The sequence below is a fragment of the Heterocephalus glaber genome, unplaced genomic scaffold (assembly GCF_053883595.1).
Source record: "Heterocephalus glaber isolate CG9 unplaced genomic scaffold, H.glaber_assembly_v1.0 deba00000347, whole genome shotgun sequence".
In the NCBI taxonomy this organism is placed as follows: Eukaryota; Metazoa; Chordata; class Mammalia; order Rodentia; family Bathyergidae; genus Heterocephalus; species Heterocephalus glaber.
Window position 1 is genome coordinate 16,710,304 of NW_028258143.1, and position 19,333 is coordinate 16,729,636.

General features: G+C 32.5%; 1 protein-coding gene across 4 annotated transcripts in view; it reads left to right on the forward strand.

The window, feature by feature from the left end:
* The window catches only part of Dpp10 (dipeptidyl peptidase like 10), a 1,332,172-nt gene that overhangs the window by 840,744 nt on the left and 472,095 nt on the right, over positions 1 to 19,333 (forward strand). For all 4 annotated transcript variants that reach the window (XM_004836090.4, XM_004836089.3, XM_087197849.1 and 1 more), the window contains exon 3: positions 15,863 to 15,958. In XM_004836090.4, the coding sequence (XP_004836147.1) occupies positions 15,863 to 15,958 (96 nt within the window). The remainder of the gene's footprint in view (positions 1 to 15,862; positions 15,959 to 19,333) is intronic.

Here is a 19,333-nt window from a genome sequence, read left to right on the forward strand (position 1 = left end):
GAAGTGATAATGGTTTTTTCTGGGTTTTTTTTTTTCTCTATTTAATTCAAGGAAATTTTTTCCCTTGAATTCTTTTATTGGTGCATTTTAAGTAAACAATACATTTACATTTATCATTGGGAGCTTTTACCTGTAGATGATGTATCTTGGTTCTTATTTTTTTCCCCATTACCTGTGCGCCCTTCACCCCCTCCACCCTTCCCTATTTACATAGACTTTGTTTCCATTTTTTCTCTTTTCTCATAATTTTTCCTTTCCTTCCTTTCCTTTCCCCTTCCCCTTCCACCACTCCTACCCATTTGGACCTTATGTTTTTCTCTATTTGAAAGTAGAGAATAGGAGACTAAGTTAAAGACTATGTGTTGGAAACACAAGAGAACATGCATATATTGTAGGAGGTGAACTTGCAATCTGTATTTCATTCTTTTGTATTCAATGTGAATTTCATAAAAATTCTTTCCAAATATGGTGAAAAAAGCAGTTTGGAGTTAAGAAAAGAAGAAGCAGATACATTAATATGTAATACCCTATCAGCCAGCTGACCTCTTCTCTTTGCTTAGTATAGGCACATGTTAGTCCTATTTTAGTAACTTACCTCATAGCTGAATTTTCAGAATGTAAATTAATATGTTTCTTTGCATGAAAGTCATATGTTGGAAATATATTGAAGAAGGAAAGTGCATTGATTCAAAGATATTCTTTAGCAAGTACAGGACTTATCTCAGTGAAGTTCTTGGTGGAAGAAATGGTGAGGAATGTTAGGAGTTTTTAAAGAAAGAAATAGGTATTGGCTCAATGGGAGATTAGACAAGATTCAGAAAAGACTAAAGAAAGAGATATAAAAAGAGATATATCAAAGGGAACAAAAGTAATATTCTAGGACTTAAATAGGTATTACATGACAATTTTTCTTTTTGGCTTTTATTAGAATGAGTGAATAGGAATTTGAAATACTAAGTGAAAAGCTATTTGAAGTTAACTTCATTGACAAATCTGAGTTATAGATTATTTATATTTTGGACATTCCAAATTTGACCTAGTCAAAGCTTTTCCTTCAAAAAGAGACTTTGGTGTGAATCTTACATTTTACTTTATTTTTCAATATTGAGAAGCAGTTCCATATTGTGCTTCTGGAATTGGTACATCTGAGAACAGGCACAGAAATATTTTGGCAGAGAATAATATCAAAAGACAAATATTCCAAAAAAACTGACAGACATTTTTGTGTGAATCTGGAATTCAAAAATTTAAAGGTTCTTCATAATGTCTTGTATATTTAAAGATTTACTAATAATAATGATACTAGTTTGTATTAATTCAGCTGAGTACTTTGCCTTATGATTTCCATGTAAGTCATTTGTAGTAAAATTAAATATATATAAGTAAAATTTATGCATATTGTAGCTCAACACGTGGTTGTTTTCTGTTCTAATAATATTTACTTTTATTCTCTAAATTTGTATTAAAGATTATACAATATCTTAAAGAGGAAAGAGGAAAATCTTTGCTTATTTTCTAGGTGAGAGATTAGGAAAATTGAAAAATATTTATAATCTTACATTCTCATATACATACATTTTGACAATGTTGAACCTTCTGTGTAGTCCTCATGAAAGAAAATAATGGAAATGAAAATAAAAAAAAATAAGAGGGAGTTAATGTGCAAAATTTTTTTTACTAAAAAAAAGCTATGTTCTGAAAATCTGTTAGAGGATATGCAAACATGTACTTTTAAAAAATCTGAAGTGTAACCTTGATTAATATGATTTGCACTCTGCTTTTTCAGCAACCTGCATAAGAAAGGGTAGAAGTAGTATTACTCTTTCAATGAGCTATTCAGTAATATTTAAAATGGAAATGTACTACAAGACTCTCCTATATTAACATTAACCATGGAAAATGAGGACAGTTTTAAAGAACAACTGCAGATTTAACTACAACAAAGTAAATGAAATTGTTAGTTAACTGGGAATCCAGTGAAGGGAAACTCACATAAACAAGAAGAGAAATGAGTTTGTTCTTCTGATGGGAAATTCTGAATAACTTGATTAGATTTTCTCTTTTAGTATTGTTTTGACAGGAAATTATTTCAAATAGGATTTAAAGGAAATATTTCTAAACTCCTGATATTAATAATAAACTGGATAAAAAGTAACAATTATTTTCAGTAAAGAGAAACTAAGCATTGAAATACATGAATTAGTTTTTCTTCAGTTCAATACTGAAGATTGTACTTTTTTCTTCTAAGATTATGCAGCCAACTTATTTCAAAAGTCCATTCAAAGGCAAAATTAGATTTTTAGAAGAAAGCCCCAAAATACCAGTAACGGTCTGTGATCTTAAATGAGAAACTAATACAGAGAAAAGAACATTGACTGAATTACTCAATTTTAGCTCCATTACTGCTTCATATTGCCAAAGTTGGATCATTTAGTCAAGTCTCTATACCCTGTAACTATTTAATAAATTAAGACTTTCTTTCAATTCTTTAACTACTTGTATTTTTTGTTATACATTCTATTTCTTTAGATTTTAGTGCTGCTATTTATGAAGTGACATAATATGAAATTATATGGTTATATTTACCCTTTAATACAAGCTATTAACATATATTATGTTTCCAGAAACACACCCAAATACAAATATATATCTATATATGTATCTAGATAGATAGATAGATAGATAAATGAGAGGAAGGGATTACCAAAAATGTATGCACATTTCAGGAAGAGAAAAATGTGCATTTATTTTAATGTTAAATTTATTGAGACCTATGAGATAAATATGAGTTATCTTCGGCCTTTAAAATTACAAGAGGTGTTCAAAATGGTGGCTTCCAGATATTTATCAGTATGGCAAACTGCTGCTTAGGTATCCTTGGTCATTGAAATTGCTGCATATCCATTTTCAATTTCTTCTGTAAGGGCCAGCAGCTTAGGGAGTTTTCTGTGATATACAACATTCTCTACAGTCCCCCATGAGAGGGTAACACCACGTGTTGAAAAAACATCCTACTAGTTTTCTTGTCCTGAAGTCTGTATATACTTTTTTGGCAGCTTCTGTATATACACATATGTCAGAGAGATATCTTATATTTAAACACAAAATAAAGAGAGGAAAGTCCTGTCATGAGATATCTCATTAAAATCATTAAGACCTAAAAGAAATAAATATTACATTTTATCAATTCTGTCTTGATTTTGGAAACTAGGTATTGCTTTTAGAATTTCCATCCTTGATGATTAGTGAGAAAAGAATCTGACATGATTTAAGTGATTTGCAACCTACCAGTGTACTGTGGAGCTACCTTTTTGGAGTTCAGGAAAGTGACTGAGTTGAAAGTGTCCTATTTGGGATTTTCTGCTTACTAAGTAAAGCTGTGGCGGTAACACACAGAGAGAAATTATTAAAAATGTATGGAGTAGTAAGATTTCTCCAGGTAATGCCTCCTGGGTCTTGTTCTAACATAAATGCTGCTCCTCAGAAATTAGGTTGCCATATGATTACAAATATTTGCTGATGAGATGCAATGAGGGAACCTCCTAGAGACACAGCTCTAAACAGTTTGCAACAATGAACAGAAGTTAAATCAGAATTTCAGCCTGACATATTTCTACAGCTTTCTTGAGAATCAAAATTTCTACTTTTATTTAATACTCTGACATACCTATATTTAAAAAAAAACACTATTATAGTAATGATGCCACCATAGACAATTTGAAGCAGAACAAGTCAGGTACAAACAGGCAGATGCACAGGCACTGAATTTCATTTAGAGACTAAAAGGTAGTGAGAGTATTCTTAAAATACTGTTTATATAACTGTGCATTTCTCATTAAAGAGAAAATTAATTCATTACTAAAGAGAAGATAGGAAGAATGCTTATTTTGAGACAGTATTATCTTAATAATTTAAAATAAAAAAGTCACAGAGCTGTTAGGTCGAATTTCAGCTCTGTGTTCTTCTGATTCTCATGGTCTTAGACAACTCTGGTGAACCTAAATTTCCAGTGAAATGAGAATGGGAATACCTAGTAGAATTTAAGGGACATTGGAAAAGAGAGGGTTGATTTTAAAAGATAAGCACCCCAAATTTATGATAAAACTTGGAGAAAGCTTCTGGATAAAATAGTTTAGAGATAAAAATAAGCCGTGGAGGTTATTTAAAGAAAGGCTTATTCTATCTATCATCTTTCTATCTCACAGATGACTTTAGTCAAGGCCTAAAAAATTAAAAGCATGTCAGGGAGAATGCCTAGCAGCTATGAAAATTTTTAAGGAAGTGAACAAAATACATACACACACACATATATATATATATATATATCCTTTTAAGAACATGATAGATATCTTTATTTTTAGATTTATAGTTAATGGATATATTTATTTTTAGAAAAATTATCTCTCTCTGTCTCTCTCTCTGTGTCTATATATATATATATATCCTTTTTAGAAAAAGAAAGGCAAAAATTTCCAAGACACTTGACACAAAAACACCATTTGTAAAAGAAAAAAACTGATAAACAGAATCTCATCAATACTTTCCTTGAAAAATCTGGGTTTTTTTCGCTGCAGAATCTGTTTGAAGAAGATGAAATACAAGTTAAAGAATGATGGAAATATTTGAAAATCATATATCTGACAAAAGATTTGCATGTGGAATACAGGAAAAATAACTCTACATTGTGCAATTAAACACACCAAAAAAAATGGGCAAAAAAACCCCACAAACAAATATTTCACTGAAGATTGTATGCAAATGACATGTAAACACATTATGAAATATTCAACATCATTAACTATTAGAGAAATACAAAACCACAATGGAATATCATTAACTACATACCAGCAGAGTTAAAAAACAAAAATGACCAAAAATACCACAATGTTGCAGGGAAAGTGGGTCATTTATACATGGCTTCTGAAAATGTGAAGTGTTATAACAACTCTAAAAAGGATATGGCATTTAATTAAATTAAATATATGTTTACCATTTGATCCAGCAATTCTAGGCTTGGCTATGTATCCAAGAGAAACAAAGTGTAAGCTCACACAAAAACTTGTAAACAAGTATTTAGAGCAGCTTTATTGAAAACTGTTCAAAAACTAGAAATAACAACTGCCTCTCAATGAACGAATGATTGTACAAACTCTGCTGTGTTCTTAGGTGGAACATTACTCAGCACTATAAAGGAAGAGTTTACTGATACACTCAGCAACTTGAATGGCTCTCAAAAGAATTTGCTGAATGAAAAAAAGCCAAATTCAAAAGGGTACATAATATAAAATAGCAATAATATAGCATTGTTGAAATATAACATATTAAAGATATGAAAAGAGCTCTGTTTGCCAATGCTTAGAGTGAGGGAAGTATGATCATAAAAGGGTAGCAGCACATGAGATCTTGGACATAAAATTGTAGATATTTTGACTGCCATTGCTCTTATGATCAGTTGCATAATGCACATTCACAAATGAACACATGTGAACATGGAGAAATCAATAAGGTAAATAGAGAATTTTGATGTCAGTTTTTTGTCCTTTTAGGCAAGTTAATATCAATTACTTATCAAAATTGAATGAAGAATATAAAGAATTTCTTTCTTTGCAATATTTAATACAACAGCAAGTGAATCTACAATTATATTAAAATAAAAGTGTACATATATAACAAATGGTTTAAACTTCAGGAAAGAATGAAAAGAAATAATATTTTAAATTATATAAATAATATATAGGAAAGTAAGACTCAATTATCAATGAAATTTTTAAGAAAATATGATATGGTATATGAGAAAGTCATTAACTTTGGACACATAAAATTATGTAGAATATGAATGAGAAATATTCTGTTTATAATAAATTATTAGGAGTAAATACAAAAAAAGTTAAAACATGTATTAGAAATCAGAGGTGAAGTATTTTAATGTACAGAAAGTGTGAATAAAATAAGTAATTTTGAATGAAAAGCCTTAATACTTCAAAATGTTTAAAGTTTTTCCAATTTATTATATAGCTATAATACCAGTTAAATAATATTTCCAATTGGCTGAGTTGCTGTATGATTTTAATCCTGAGATAATTTAAAGCCCACATCTTAGACATATTTGAAGATTATCAATATATTATTTGTGCAATTACATTAAATTAAGAATATTGTGTAAGATGTAATTGCTTTTTAAATTCTATATATGTATGCTTATATACTTTATGTACAAAAAATATATATGAAGATTTATTAATATATAGAAATTAACTGAATAAGAATTCACTAAGAACAGACAAATATCTTTGGAAGAGAAACAGATGTACGTATGTAGAGAATATTCATGTAAAACAAAAAATCAATCAATATAAAAGATAAAGATTTATTTAATAAATTTCTTTAATATAATCTCTTCCATTAGAATCAACAGTCATCTTCCTCCCACCTTTAACTATAGAAATTTATTGGGCAAAGAAATAACTGTATTTTGAATACTGATGGAAATTCTTTTAAGAATTGAAAGGCTTAGGTTAAAGAAAAGCTTTCTATAAGTTGGATAAATGCTAAATTGTTAGAATATACCAAATTCTGGTCTTATTAAGATATCTCATAGATTGTATACATTCTTTGAATCCTAACAAAATTATTTCATCTGTTTAAATACCCAACCTTTATGATGGGAACATAATTCCAGAATCAAGAGATCTTTGGTGTGCTAAACTAAAAGCATTCATGATTTTGCCTTAAGTCCTCTCCTTCCTTTTCTTGCCCCTGTCATTCTCTTCGGCTATGTTTGAAAACTGTAATCTCAGTTAATTTTAAATTTTTAGTTTTAGTTGGCTATTTTTAGAGAAGTTTTAGATTGGTAGCAAACTGAAAGGAATGTAGAAAAACTATCAGTATAACACCCGACAGCCCCACACATGTGCAGACTTTCCCACTATCAATACCTCCTCCTATAGCATTGTATTTGTTAAAATTGATGGACCTATATTAAACACTATCATTGAAAGTCTATAATTTACATCAGGATTCACTTTTGATGTTTTGGGTCCTTTTTTTTTCTTAAATTCTTTTTTGGTACATTTTAGGAATACAACACAATTACATCTCTCATTGGGAACTTGTACCTTTGCATCATGCATCTTGGTTCTTATTTTTTCCCCATTCCTAGCCCTCCCTTCGACCCCTCCACACTTCCCTATTTACAAAGACTTTATTTCCATTTTTTTCATTTCTCATCATTTTTCCTTTCTCTTCATTCCTTTCCCCTGCACCTCCCACTACACATACCCCTTTGGACCTTTTCTTCCTATTTTGCATAATCAATTGTTCATTCTAATTATTGGTACATTTTAGGTATACAATATAATGACACTAATCCTTGGAAATTTGCACCTTTACATAGTCTCTCTTGGTTCTTATTTTTCACCCTTGCCCACCCCTCCCTTCAAACCCTCCACCCCTCCCTATTTACAAAGATTTTGTTCCTATTTTTCCATTTTCTCATATTAATTCCAATCCCTTCTTTCCTTTCCTCTACCCCTCCCACTTCCTTCCCCTTTGCCCCTTTTCTTCCTTTTTCACATTACCTATTATACATTTTAGTCCTTATTTACACTTTCAGTTTCTCACACCAGAGAAATTATTCGGTACTTATACATGTGTGTCCTATTTATTTCACTTAAGAGTATTGCCTCAATGGGCATCCACTTAGCTATAAATGTCTCTAATTTCTCATTTTTTATGGCTGAGTAGTACTCCATTTTATAAAAAAAAAACCCGCATTTTCTTTATCTAGTCTCCAGTTGATGGGCATTTGGGCTGATTCCAAGTTTTAGCTATCACAAACTGTGCTGCTATGAAGATGGGTACACATATATCACTGTGGTATGATTCTTTTAATTCTTTGGGGAAGATACCCAGCAGGGGAATAGCAGGGTCAAATGGGACTTCCAGTCCTAGCTCTTTGAGGTATCTCCATATTGATTTCCACACTGCTTGCACCAGTCTACACTCCCACCAGGAGTGGAACAGGGTTCCTCTTTCCCCACAGCCCCGCCAGCATTTGTTATTGCTTGATTTCATGATAGCAGTCATTCTTTCTGGAGTGAGGTGGAATCTCAGTGTTGTTTTCATGTGCATCTCTTGAATGACCAGCGATGTTGAAAATTTTTTCATGTATTTATTTGCTATTTCTACTTCTTTGTCTGAGAAATGTTTATTCATTTCAGATGCCCATTTTCAGATTGGTTCTATAAATTTGAGAGGTCTGATCTTTTAAAGTTCTTTATAGATTTGAGATAGTAGACCTTTGTCTGAGGAAAACCAGGTGAAGATTTTTTTCCCACATTGTGGGTTGTCTCTTCACACCGTTGGTGATTTCTCTTGCTGTGCAGAAGCTTTTTAATAAGAAGAGATCCCATTTGTTGATTGTTTGTGCTAGTTCATGGGCAACTGGGGTTTGTTCATAAAATTTTTTCCTACAGTGATGTCTTCAAGAGTCCCCTCTAACCTCTGTTCCAACTGGTTCAGCGCTTCTATTTTAAAATTTGGATCTTTAATCCATTTTGATTTTAGTTTACTGCATGGCGAGAGATATGGGTCTAGTTTTAATCTTTGGCAAGTTGAAACCCAATTTTTCCAGCACCATTTATTAAAGAGGCTAGCTTTCCTCCAGTGAGGGTGTTTGGCTCCTTTATTGAAGATGAGATGGCTGAGTGTGTCTGGTGTTATTTCTGCATCTTCTAATCTGTTCCACTGGTCCTCAGGTCTGTTTCCTTGCCATTACCATGTTGTTTTTATCACAGTAGCTTTGTAGTATAGTTGCAGGTTGGGGAATGTGGTATTCCCTGCCTTGTCTCTGTTACCTAGAATTGCTTTTGCTATTCTGGTTGTCTTCTTGTTCCAAATGAATTTTTGTATTGTTTTCTCAAGGTCCGTGAAATATGTTGCTGGGATCTCCATTGGAATTGCATTGAATCTATATAGTAGTTTTGGGAGTATGGCCATTTTCACTATATTAATCCTTCCTACCCAGGAGCAAGCAGGGCTTGTCTGTCCATTTTCTGATACTATCTTCAATCTCTCTTTTCAGAGTGCTGTCGTTTTCAGAGAAGAGGTTTTTGATTTATTTTGGTAGGTTGATTCCTAGGTATTTCAGTTTTTTGGATGCTATTGTGAAAGGAATTATTTGTCCTATTTCTCTCTCAGTGAGTCTGTCATTTGTGTAGAGGAAAGCTATTGATTTTTGTATGTTGACCTTGTAACCATCTACTCTACTGAATTTGGTTATTAAGTCTAGAAGACTTTTGGTGGAGCTCTTGGGGTCTTCTATATAGAGTATCATGTCATCTGCAAGTAATGACAATTTGACTTCTTCATTTCCTATCTTTATTCCTTTTATTTCTTTCTCTTGTCTAATTGCCATGTCTAATGTTTCCAAAACTATATTGAACAAGAGTGGTGATAGTGCACATCCTTGTCTTGTTCCTGATTTTAGTGTGAAGGATTTCCGTTTCTGACAATTTAGTATGATATTGGCTGTTGGTTTTTCATAGATGGCTTCTATCAGTTTGAAGTAGAGACCATCTATTCCAATTTTTTCTAGGGTTTTTATCATAAATGCATGTTGGATTTTGTCAAATGCTTTTTCTGCCTCTATGGAGATAATCATATGGTTTTTGTCCTTGGCTCTATTGATATAGTGTATTAGATTGATTGATTGGTATATATTGAACCATCCCTGCATCCCTCGGATGAATCTCACTTGATCAGGGTATATGTTCTTCTTGACGATCTTCTGTATTCTATTTTCCAGTATCTTATTAAGGATTTTTCATCTATGTTCATTAGTGAGATTGGCCTATAGTTCTCCTTTTTGGTTGGGTCTTTCTCTGCTTTGGGGATCAAGGAGTTGCTTGCTTCCAGGAATGAATTTGGGAGTATTGCTTCCCTTTCAATTTCATTGAAGAGTTTAAACAGTAGTGGCAGCAGTTCTTCTCTAAGTGTCTTGTAGAATTCAGCAGTGAAGCCATCAGGACCCGAGCTTTTCTTAGTTGATAAGTTTTTAATTATATTTTCAATTTCATTGGTTGATATTGGGTTGTTCAGAATTTTTAGGTCTTCTTCGTTCAAGTTTGGTAATTCATATGTATCTAGGAATCTGTCCATTTCTTCAGTGTTTTCCACAATACTTGTTGGCATATAGGTTCTGGATGTAGGTATTGATGATCCTCTGGATTTCTGCTGGGTCTGTTGTAATTTCATCCTTTTCATTCCTAATTGCATGGATTTGGGCCTTTTCTTTCCTTTTTCTGAGAAGGATAGCTAAGGGTTTCTCAATTATATGGATTCTTTCGAAGAACCAACTCTTGCCTTCATTAATTTTTTGTATCATTCTCTTAGTCTCCATTGCATTGATTTCTCCTCTGATCTTTATAATTTTCTCCCTTACATGAGATTTGGGATTATTCTGCTCTTCTTTTTCTAGAAGCTTGAGGTGCAGCATCAGGTTGTTTAATTGGTCTCAGTCTGTTTTATTAATATGTGTATTCACTGCTGTGAATTTCCCTCATAAGACTGATTTCATTGTGTCACATAGATTCTGATATGTTGTATTGTCATTGTCATTTAATTGAAGGAACTGTCTGATTTCTTCTTTAACTTCCTCTGTGACCCATTGGTTATTCAGAAGTGTGTTGTTCAATTTCCACGTGTTTATGACATTTTTCCAGTTTCTTTTGCTATGGATCTCCAATTTCATCCCACTATGATCTGATAATATACAGGGGATAACTTCAATTCCTTTTCACTTACTTAAACATGTTCTATGTGTGAGTATGTGGTCTATTTTGGAGAATGACCCATGTGCAGCTGAGAAGAATGTGTATTCTGATTTTGTGGGGTGGAAAACTCTGTAAACATCTGTTAAGTTCCTTTGTTCAAGAGTTTGATTGAGTTCTAGTATTTCATTATTTATTTTTTGTCTAGTTGATCTATTTGTGACAGTGGGGTGTTGAGGTCCCCCACTACAATTGTATTAGTGCATATATGACTTTTCATGTCCGTTAGTATTTGTTTTATATAGTTGGGTCCACTAGTGTTTGGTGCATAGATATTTATGATTGTTATCTCTATATCTTGGATAGTTCCCTTTACAAGGATGTAGTTTCCTTCTTCATCTCTCTTAATCAGTGTTGGTTTGAAATCTACTTGATCTGCAAAGAGGATAGCTACTCCTGCTTTTTTTTCGGGTTCCCGTCACAAGGAGTATTGTTTTCCACCCTTTAACTTTCAGTCTATGAGTTTCCTTTAGAATTAAGTGTGTTTCTTGTATGCAGCATATTGTTGGATTTTGCTTCTTGACCCATTTTGCCAGTCTATTTCTTTTCATTGGTGAATTGAGACTATTAACATTGATGGTTATAACTAAAACATATTGACTTATCATTGCCATGACTTTTTCTTTTTGTTGGATTCTCCCCTTTACATTTAATTTCTTGTCTCACCCATTGGGTTCATTCTGCTTTGCTTCCTGGGGTTGTGATCCTCAATGTCTGTTCCTAGGATATTGTGTAAAACTCTTTGGAGTGCTGGTTTGATATTCACGTAGTTCCTAAGGTGCTCTTTGTCGTGAAAGTATCTTATTTCTCCATCAATCTTGAAAGATAGTTTTGCAGGGTACATCAATCTGAGTTGGAGGCTGTTTTCTTTTACAGCTTGGAATATGTCACTCCAAGCACTTCTTGCCTTGATGGTTTGTGTTGAGAAGTCTGCTGTGATTCTTATGGGCTTTCCTTTGAGTGTGATTTGTTTCTTTTCTCTAACTGCTTGTAGAACTTTGTTCTTCTGTTGAGTTTCTGGAATCTTTATAATTATATGCCTATGTGTAGATTTTTTTTGATCAAGGCTATTTGGAATCCTATATGCCTCATTTATCTGTATATGTTCTATTCCCCTTATTCGGAAGTTTTCTGCCATTACTTCTGTGAAGAGTTTTTTATGTCACCTGCACTCTCTCCTGTTCCTTCATTGACTCCAATCAGTTTTATGTTCTTCTTTGCATCATCTAGCAGCTGCTGGATTGATTTCTCATGTTCACTTATAATTTAGAAGCAATTTTTCTTTTCCTGGTCACTAATTGCAATCTTATCTTCTATATCTGAAATTCTGTCCTCACATTGGCTCATCCTGCTGTGTAGACTTTCAATGGAGTTTTTCATGTCCTGGAAATCTATTTGCATCTGTTTTATGGATTCCATTTTTTTTCCTATGTTGGGATTCCATCATGTTCCTGAGCTCCTCTCTAGATTTATTAATCATGTCTTGCACTAGGGGCACAATTTCTCCTGTTATCTGAGAAATTATTTCTGGTTTCATTTTTTTCCAGATCCCCTTTTGTTGCCAGTTCAGTGGGTCCAGGTGGTTAAATATCAGAGTGTTCCATCTCATTTCCCTTTGGGGTTGCTGTAGGTGATCTGGAATTCTGGTTTTGAGACTTATTTATTTGTTTTCTCATTTCAGCTGGGGAGGCAGGGGGTTGCTGTTTGTGCCCATGTGGCTCACCTCCTCTGAGCTGGGAGAGGTGGGACAGGGGCTGGGAGTGGTGGTAGAGATGGTTGACTAGAAGCCCCTTCCACTGATCTGGGAGTAGTGAGAGTTATGGTGGCCAGGAAGCCCCTTCCTCTGGACCAGGAGCAGTGGGATGGTGGCTCAGAAGCCCCTACCTCTGGGCCGGGAGCGGTGGGACAGATGGCAGCCCAAAAGCCCTTTCTTGATGCTTTGGATTCTATGTGTTTGCATGCATCTGTAATGCTATGTATCCACTATCATAATGATACAGGGTGCATGATCTATGAACTTCCAGATAATGTAAAGGATATATTATAACTCCCAAACACCTAGATGTCCAGCACACCAAGTTCTTGTTCTCCAAAAAGACAGAATAAATTCTAGGAATTACGGAGGTTAAGAGTAGGAAGAATTTATTTAGAAAAAGATAGCTTCTGTCTAAGAGAAACAGAAGGGGAACCAGAAAGTGAGTTGCCCCCAACCTACTTCTCAAAGGTGTTTTATTGAGCAAAGCCATGAAGTGAGGTGGGGTTTAGGGTGGGATAAAACTGTATTCAACTAATAAGATTTAAAATATAGTTGTTTAGGTAATATTGATCTAATGGAAAAATCATAAGATTTGGGTATGAGGTGGGACAAAACTATGGTCACCCAATAAGATTTTAGTAAGTATAGTTAGTCCCTTAGGTAATATTGCCTAAATGAGGATCAAATAGGGAACAAAGTCACTTTGCAATCATACATGGAAAACACAAGGATTTTCCAAGAAGGTATGGGCTAGAGAGGTTTTGGTCCCCAACCAAAGTGACTGATACTTATTTAGAATATCAGTCACTGCTGTTAATCCCTACCAAAGTATATGGGCATAGGTGTTCCTCTTTTTCTTGAAGCCTGGCCTTCAGTGAATGCCCCTTGGGGGACAGTTGTCTTCTTTACTTAGAGCCCAGCCCTGCCTAACTGCCTTATATTCTCTAACTAACTTAGCTGTCTACAATAATAATATCATACAAAATCTTTTCACTGCTCTGAATAGCCTTCTTCTTTTACTGTTCTTCCCAGTCTCTAAACCACTGATCTATTTATGGTCTCCATAATTTTGCTTTTTATAGAAGGTCAAATGGTTGGAATTATACCATATGTAACCTTTTCAAATAAGCTTCTTTCACTTAGCAATATGCATTTAGGTTTCTTCTATGTCTTTTCATAGCTCTTTCCTATGTCTTTTAGTTCTGAATAATAATTATAATTAGATATGCAACAGTTTATTTTTCCATTCATGTACTTAACGACATCTTGGTTGCTTCAAATTTTAACAGTTATGAATTAAGTTGCTATAAGCATATGTGTGAAGGATTTGGGAGATACATAAATTTTAACTCCTTTGGGGAAATATCAGGGAGTGTGATTACTGGAACATTGGTAAAGGTATGTTTAGTTTTGTAACAAACTTCAAATTATCTTCCAAAGTGATCATACTATTTTATATTTTTAGAAGAAATGATTGAGTGTTGGTCATGTTATCTTAAAGTGATGCCTATTTTGATTCCTTTTGTTTTCTATTGAACTTTCTCCTCTGAACTCTTTTAGAACTCTTTGTTCTTATTCTAACATTTATCATATTATTTGCTATGTAAATGCAACCCCTGCCCTGTGTGTCATAGATATATCTCCTATTCCTTAAAATATTTCATTTGTTAGTTGGAAGTTTTTTGAACAAATTAAGAAGGCTCAACTTTGACTGTGTCAGATTGCCAAATGTCTTATAGTAAGGTTGAAATCAAACAAATCTATATCTATATCTACATACAGATATAGAAATAAATATAAATATATATCTATATATAGATATAGATATATTCACATGTATTTACATTTTATATATTTCACTAATTATTTTTTGGCCGTTATTATGTGGCTTGAGTATGGGTTAGATTTATATGAAAGAGAATTGCAATGGAAATTGACTGTTTGCCCCAGATTTTCACCTGGAACAAACAAAGCTGTTGTTGATGTAAATGTTGAAAATTTTAAAAATAAAATTTAATGAGGTTAGTTTATATATTTGCCATTTTAATCAGAGTGAAGATCTTAGCTGAAAGATCACAAAGAAAAATATGGATAGCAAGTAAACAATGGTGTTATTTTGTAATGAAAATTAAATATTTCTGTCTATAGCCTCCTATAGCTAAAAGAATATCTGTGTTATGGCTCTGGTCTAGATGTCCCCTCAAAGCCTTATGCAGTCATAGGTGGGGCTTTTTCAGAGGTGGTTGAATCTAGAGTGTGTGATTGATTCATGGTGCAATGCTAGGATTAAGGGTGCCAGGACTAAGGGAGAGTAATTACTAAATCAGTCACTAATTCGTTTGGCAACACCCTAATCTAGGTAGCCTGAATACAATATAAGGGAAAGAAAGAGTCTTGTCTTGTCCCTCGCTTGCTTTGCTACCTTTTGTCCTCCATGAACTATTTCTGCTCTGCAATGTCTATCTGACATGCCAGGCTGCCTTGCAGCCAGCCAATATGGACTGAAACCTCTACAAATTATGAGCTAAATAAACCTTTTCCCCTTTAACTTTAGATGTTGGTTATTTTGTCTTAGCATCTAGAAAAATAAATAAGACAATATGTAATGCCTAATTTTGGTATTCAGAACACATTGCCCTTCAATTTTCTAGATTTTGGAATGTAAAAGCAGAGTTCACCTAACTTATCTGTCAGAAGCAAATATAAAATATGCAGTTTTCTTTAACAGTTTAGCCTTTATTATTTGAATTTTGCATTTAAATCTTAAATCAACTTAGTATTTGTTGAACAGTAATCATTTGGCAGAACTTGGTATTTATTTAATTTATTTAACTCTGTTTAGATTTGGAGGTTTGCTTTATCATATATGTTCAGACTCTTCAACTATCCCATTTTTGGATTTTAAAATAAAGCTGCAAGTTTAACATTAAAGAGAATAGGTCAAAATGAGTTTGGAAAGTGAGGGCCTACATTATGGTGAAATACACCATTTGAGCAATGTACAACAGGAAATCTTAATTGCTTTCATATTATATAGCTTTATATAACAAAGGACTTACCTATTTGTGATAGATCAAAAAAATTTGATATTAAAAATAATTTATGGAAACCATCATGAAACAAACTTCAAGAGCCAAGAAAATCATGTCAATGTGGTCACTTCATAGTTAAATCTAGTTACAATATCTTTTTGAACCAAAATACTGCAAGTTTTCTAACATATCTTTTAGAAACTAGCACAAATCTGGATTCTAATATATGCCTACTTTTATTCTAGATGAACTCACAAATTCATCAGAGACCCAATTGTCTTTAGAAGATCTCTTCAGGAAAGATTTTATACTTCATAATCCAGAAGCTCGATGGATCAATGGTAGGTATAAAAGTTTTTATATATTTATTTTGAGCTCTGCATAACTGAAATTAAAAATGATAATGATACTTGTAGTAAATATGTTAATAAGTGCTATTCTTTTATATATATCTCAGAAATTTGATATATATATATATATATATATATATATATCAGAAATTAGAGCTTGGCTCAAGTGAGAGAAAACTAGAACTTCGGCTCCAGTGAAAGAAAATTCATAAAATAGTATATTCATACAACTATTTTTTAAATATCAAGTTGATTTTGCTGGATTTGCTTTTCTTGGTCTTTTTTTCTGGCCTACCAAAGATATCACTTCAATTTCTTAGGTCAATTTTTGAAATTAAAAGATGAACATATAATAATCTATTGAGTGGCTGTATGGACTTTGATTTACCTTTATAGAAAGTAATAAGTGGTGTTATTGTGTAAAATAATCATGAAATAATCAGTGAAAAGCAAGTCACAAGTTTTCATTTTTTAAATATTCCAATTTGTCTGACAATAATAATCATCATGATTGGGTAGTTACTATTCTTGTCTTTCAGTTTATTTAGATGTAATATATGTGTTTATTTTCAAGACAGAGTAGATTATTTGTAAAACCTTTTATATCTAATAAATATGGTCTCATTTATAATCCTTTCTTTTTCAATAATCTAATTAAATACTGTTATCCCTGCAAATTAAAATTTAATTTATAGAAGCTATAAAACTACAGTTTAGCTCATGAGTACAAAGAACCAAATCACACTTATTTACCTGGGACTTTTATAGCTCCTAGAGATTAACAAGCATTCAAAATTTATGTTTTGAATAAATGAAGGAATACATTAAGTCTATTGTTGTTTCTTCATTTTCTAAAATTTCATTTGAAACTGGTTGGAAGATGAATACATATCATGATGATAGTATGTGAGAAAGAGAACACAATATAACAATTTTCCTAATCTATTTTTATATTATTCTTTTTAATTGTTCATATTCTTGAAACTATTTTTTTTACTTTAGATTTTGATTTAGATTATAGTAGATGAACCCTCTGACTAAAGAAGACTAATATAAATATTATTGCCATTGCCCTAATAAACAGATATCTCATAGATCATTCTCTTAATGTGCAATTGCAATTATGTAAATCATACACTATTACCAAATATTTTCTATGGAGGATGATAACAAATTGGGAATTTGCCAGAATTTTATAAAATACTGGTAGTGTTGTAAATAATTAGTTGTGAAACGTTGAATAATCTTGTTTTATTTTCATGGGTTTTTTTCAAAATATTGAAATTTGTATAGTCTTTGACTTGGGACAAATTTTAGAAATTTATGTAGTCATTGACTTTGAAAAGCACGAAAATGATGGACCCCCCTCACCCTTCTTAGGTTGGTTGGACTATTTAAAAATAGATTTACTCTTGTGTATAAGTGACACTTTGATATTGAAGCTACTTAGGAATGAGCAGATATTTCAGCAGTGAACTGTATGCTAAATTAAACCACATTTCAATATCTAGGGCATACATCTTCCTTTTACACTTTACAAGATATCAAAGTAATGTATTTAGAGTTAATCATTTTAGTCAATTTTTAGTAATTTCTTTACCAATCATTTGTAAACTTCAGCTTAACAAGGTATACAGGGGGAAAAACTACATTGTTTTGCATTGTTACTCTAAAATCCTAAAGTAGCATATACGCTTCATAATATTTATAAAATAATTTGGCATGAAAACAATCAATTAAGCAAAATGAACAGAATCAAAATCTGAGAGAAGGCCATCTTTATAAATATCACCCAAAGAGTTGACTGCAGATTGTGTCCTCAGGGTATCTTTTGGAGTAGTGGAATGGATTTGTGCTCTTATCTAATTCAGGCTCTCTTCTGGAAAAACATTAGATACTTAGCCTATTTACATATTCCTCACATGGGGAAGAAAAATAATTGGAACCAGATGAATACAATATGTATCCTGGCCTTTTTATCAATTGCTATATCTAAATGTAAAATGTGAGCTTTCTCTTTATTTTCGGGAGATGACTCATCAGGTTTCCTTAGTATATAGGTTCCATCAAAGAGTTCAAGCTAGGCATATTTAGAAGCTTCATTTAATTCTTGGAGGTCATCATGGGAACATTTAATGCATTACAAGGCAAGTGGAAGGAGGCAGTCTAAATGATCCTGATACATACAGGTTGTAGTGAAGCATTTTGCTCATTATGCTAGTTCTCAAATAATAACTCTGAAAATGACACTGCAGCCTCGTTCAGGTGCTTGTGGTTGTGGTTAACTTGACAAGTGCCTTGCCTCAAATTTGTTCATATCCTTGAAATCTCCATTTGTATAGCATCTTCTTCCTAGTTAAATCAACTGGACACCTAGATATCCATCTTTTTAAAAATTATTCATTTCTCCACATATATTTAAGTATCAATTGATCATCAGTGGAAGATATACCACTGGGTACCCTCTGTGATAGGCGTTTTAAATCCATATTTTATGTAACCACTCATAACATTTAAATTAAGCCCAGAAAACTGATATTTAAACAATATCCATCTAAGAGGCAGAATCTGAATTAATCATTGTTTAGTTAGTCTTTCATTGTTCCACTCTGACATATCATTTCAATATCCAATGCGTATATCAATGACATCTCTTATAATTATGTTTTAATAGATGTCTTACTATAAATCCATTCATGTTATATATTAAAATGCTTTTACTTCAACAGCCCAATCCGCATAGTAGTAATTTATGCAGTTGGTAAAGTATATTTATTTACATGTTCATGATGTATAAAATGAACAATAGGAACTTCAAAATAGTGTTGATAGTATATATCACATTGTCTATATCATGTAACAGTGACTCTCCAGATTATTATCTTTTTACCTATTCTTTTCTCAATTTTCTTCAATAAATCTTTATGTGAGTTTTTTATAACTAAGAAAGGCTCATGTGTCTCCAAACCTTTCATCATTCCCTAGTGAAATACAAGTTTCGAAGGCCCAGCTAATAATTACAGTATTAAAGTCCTTCTCAAAGACAATTAGAATAACCTTGTATCAAATGAATGAACTCCAGAATCCTCCCTTTCTGTTTTAAGACTCTCAGAACCAGGCCTCTGCACTTATCCTATTCTACTTCACTTTTTGTTTCAATCACATTAGCTGCCTGATAGTCTTTTTTAAAAAATTATTAGCATATGTCTGCAGTACATGCACTTTACAATTATCTTGGGTAATGGGTACATGTACGTAATACAACTTGATTCTTTTTTTTAATCCATCAAGAGATTATTGGATAAAGAAGATGTTTTATTCTATACATAAGGAAATAATACTTAGCTATAAAGTAGGACAAATTCG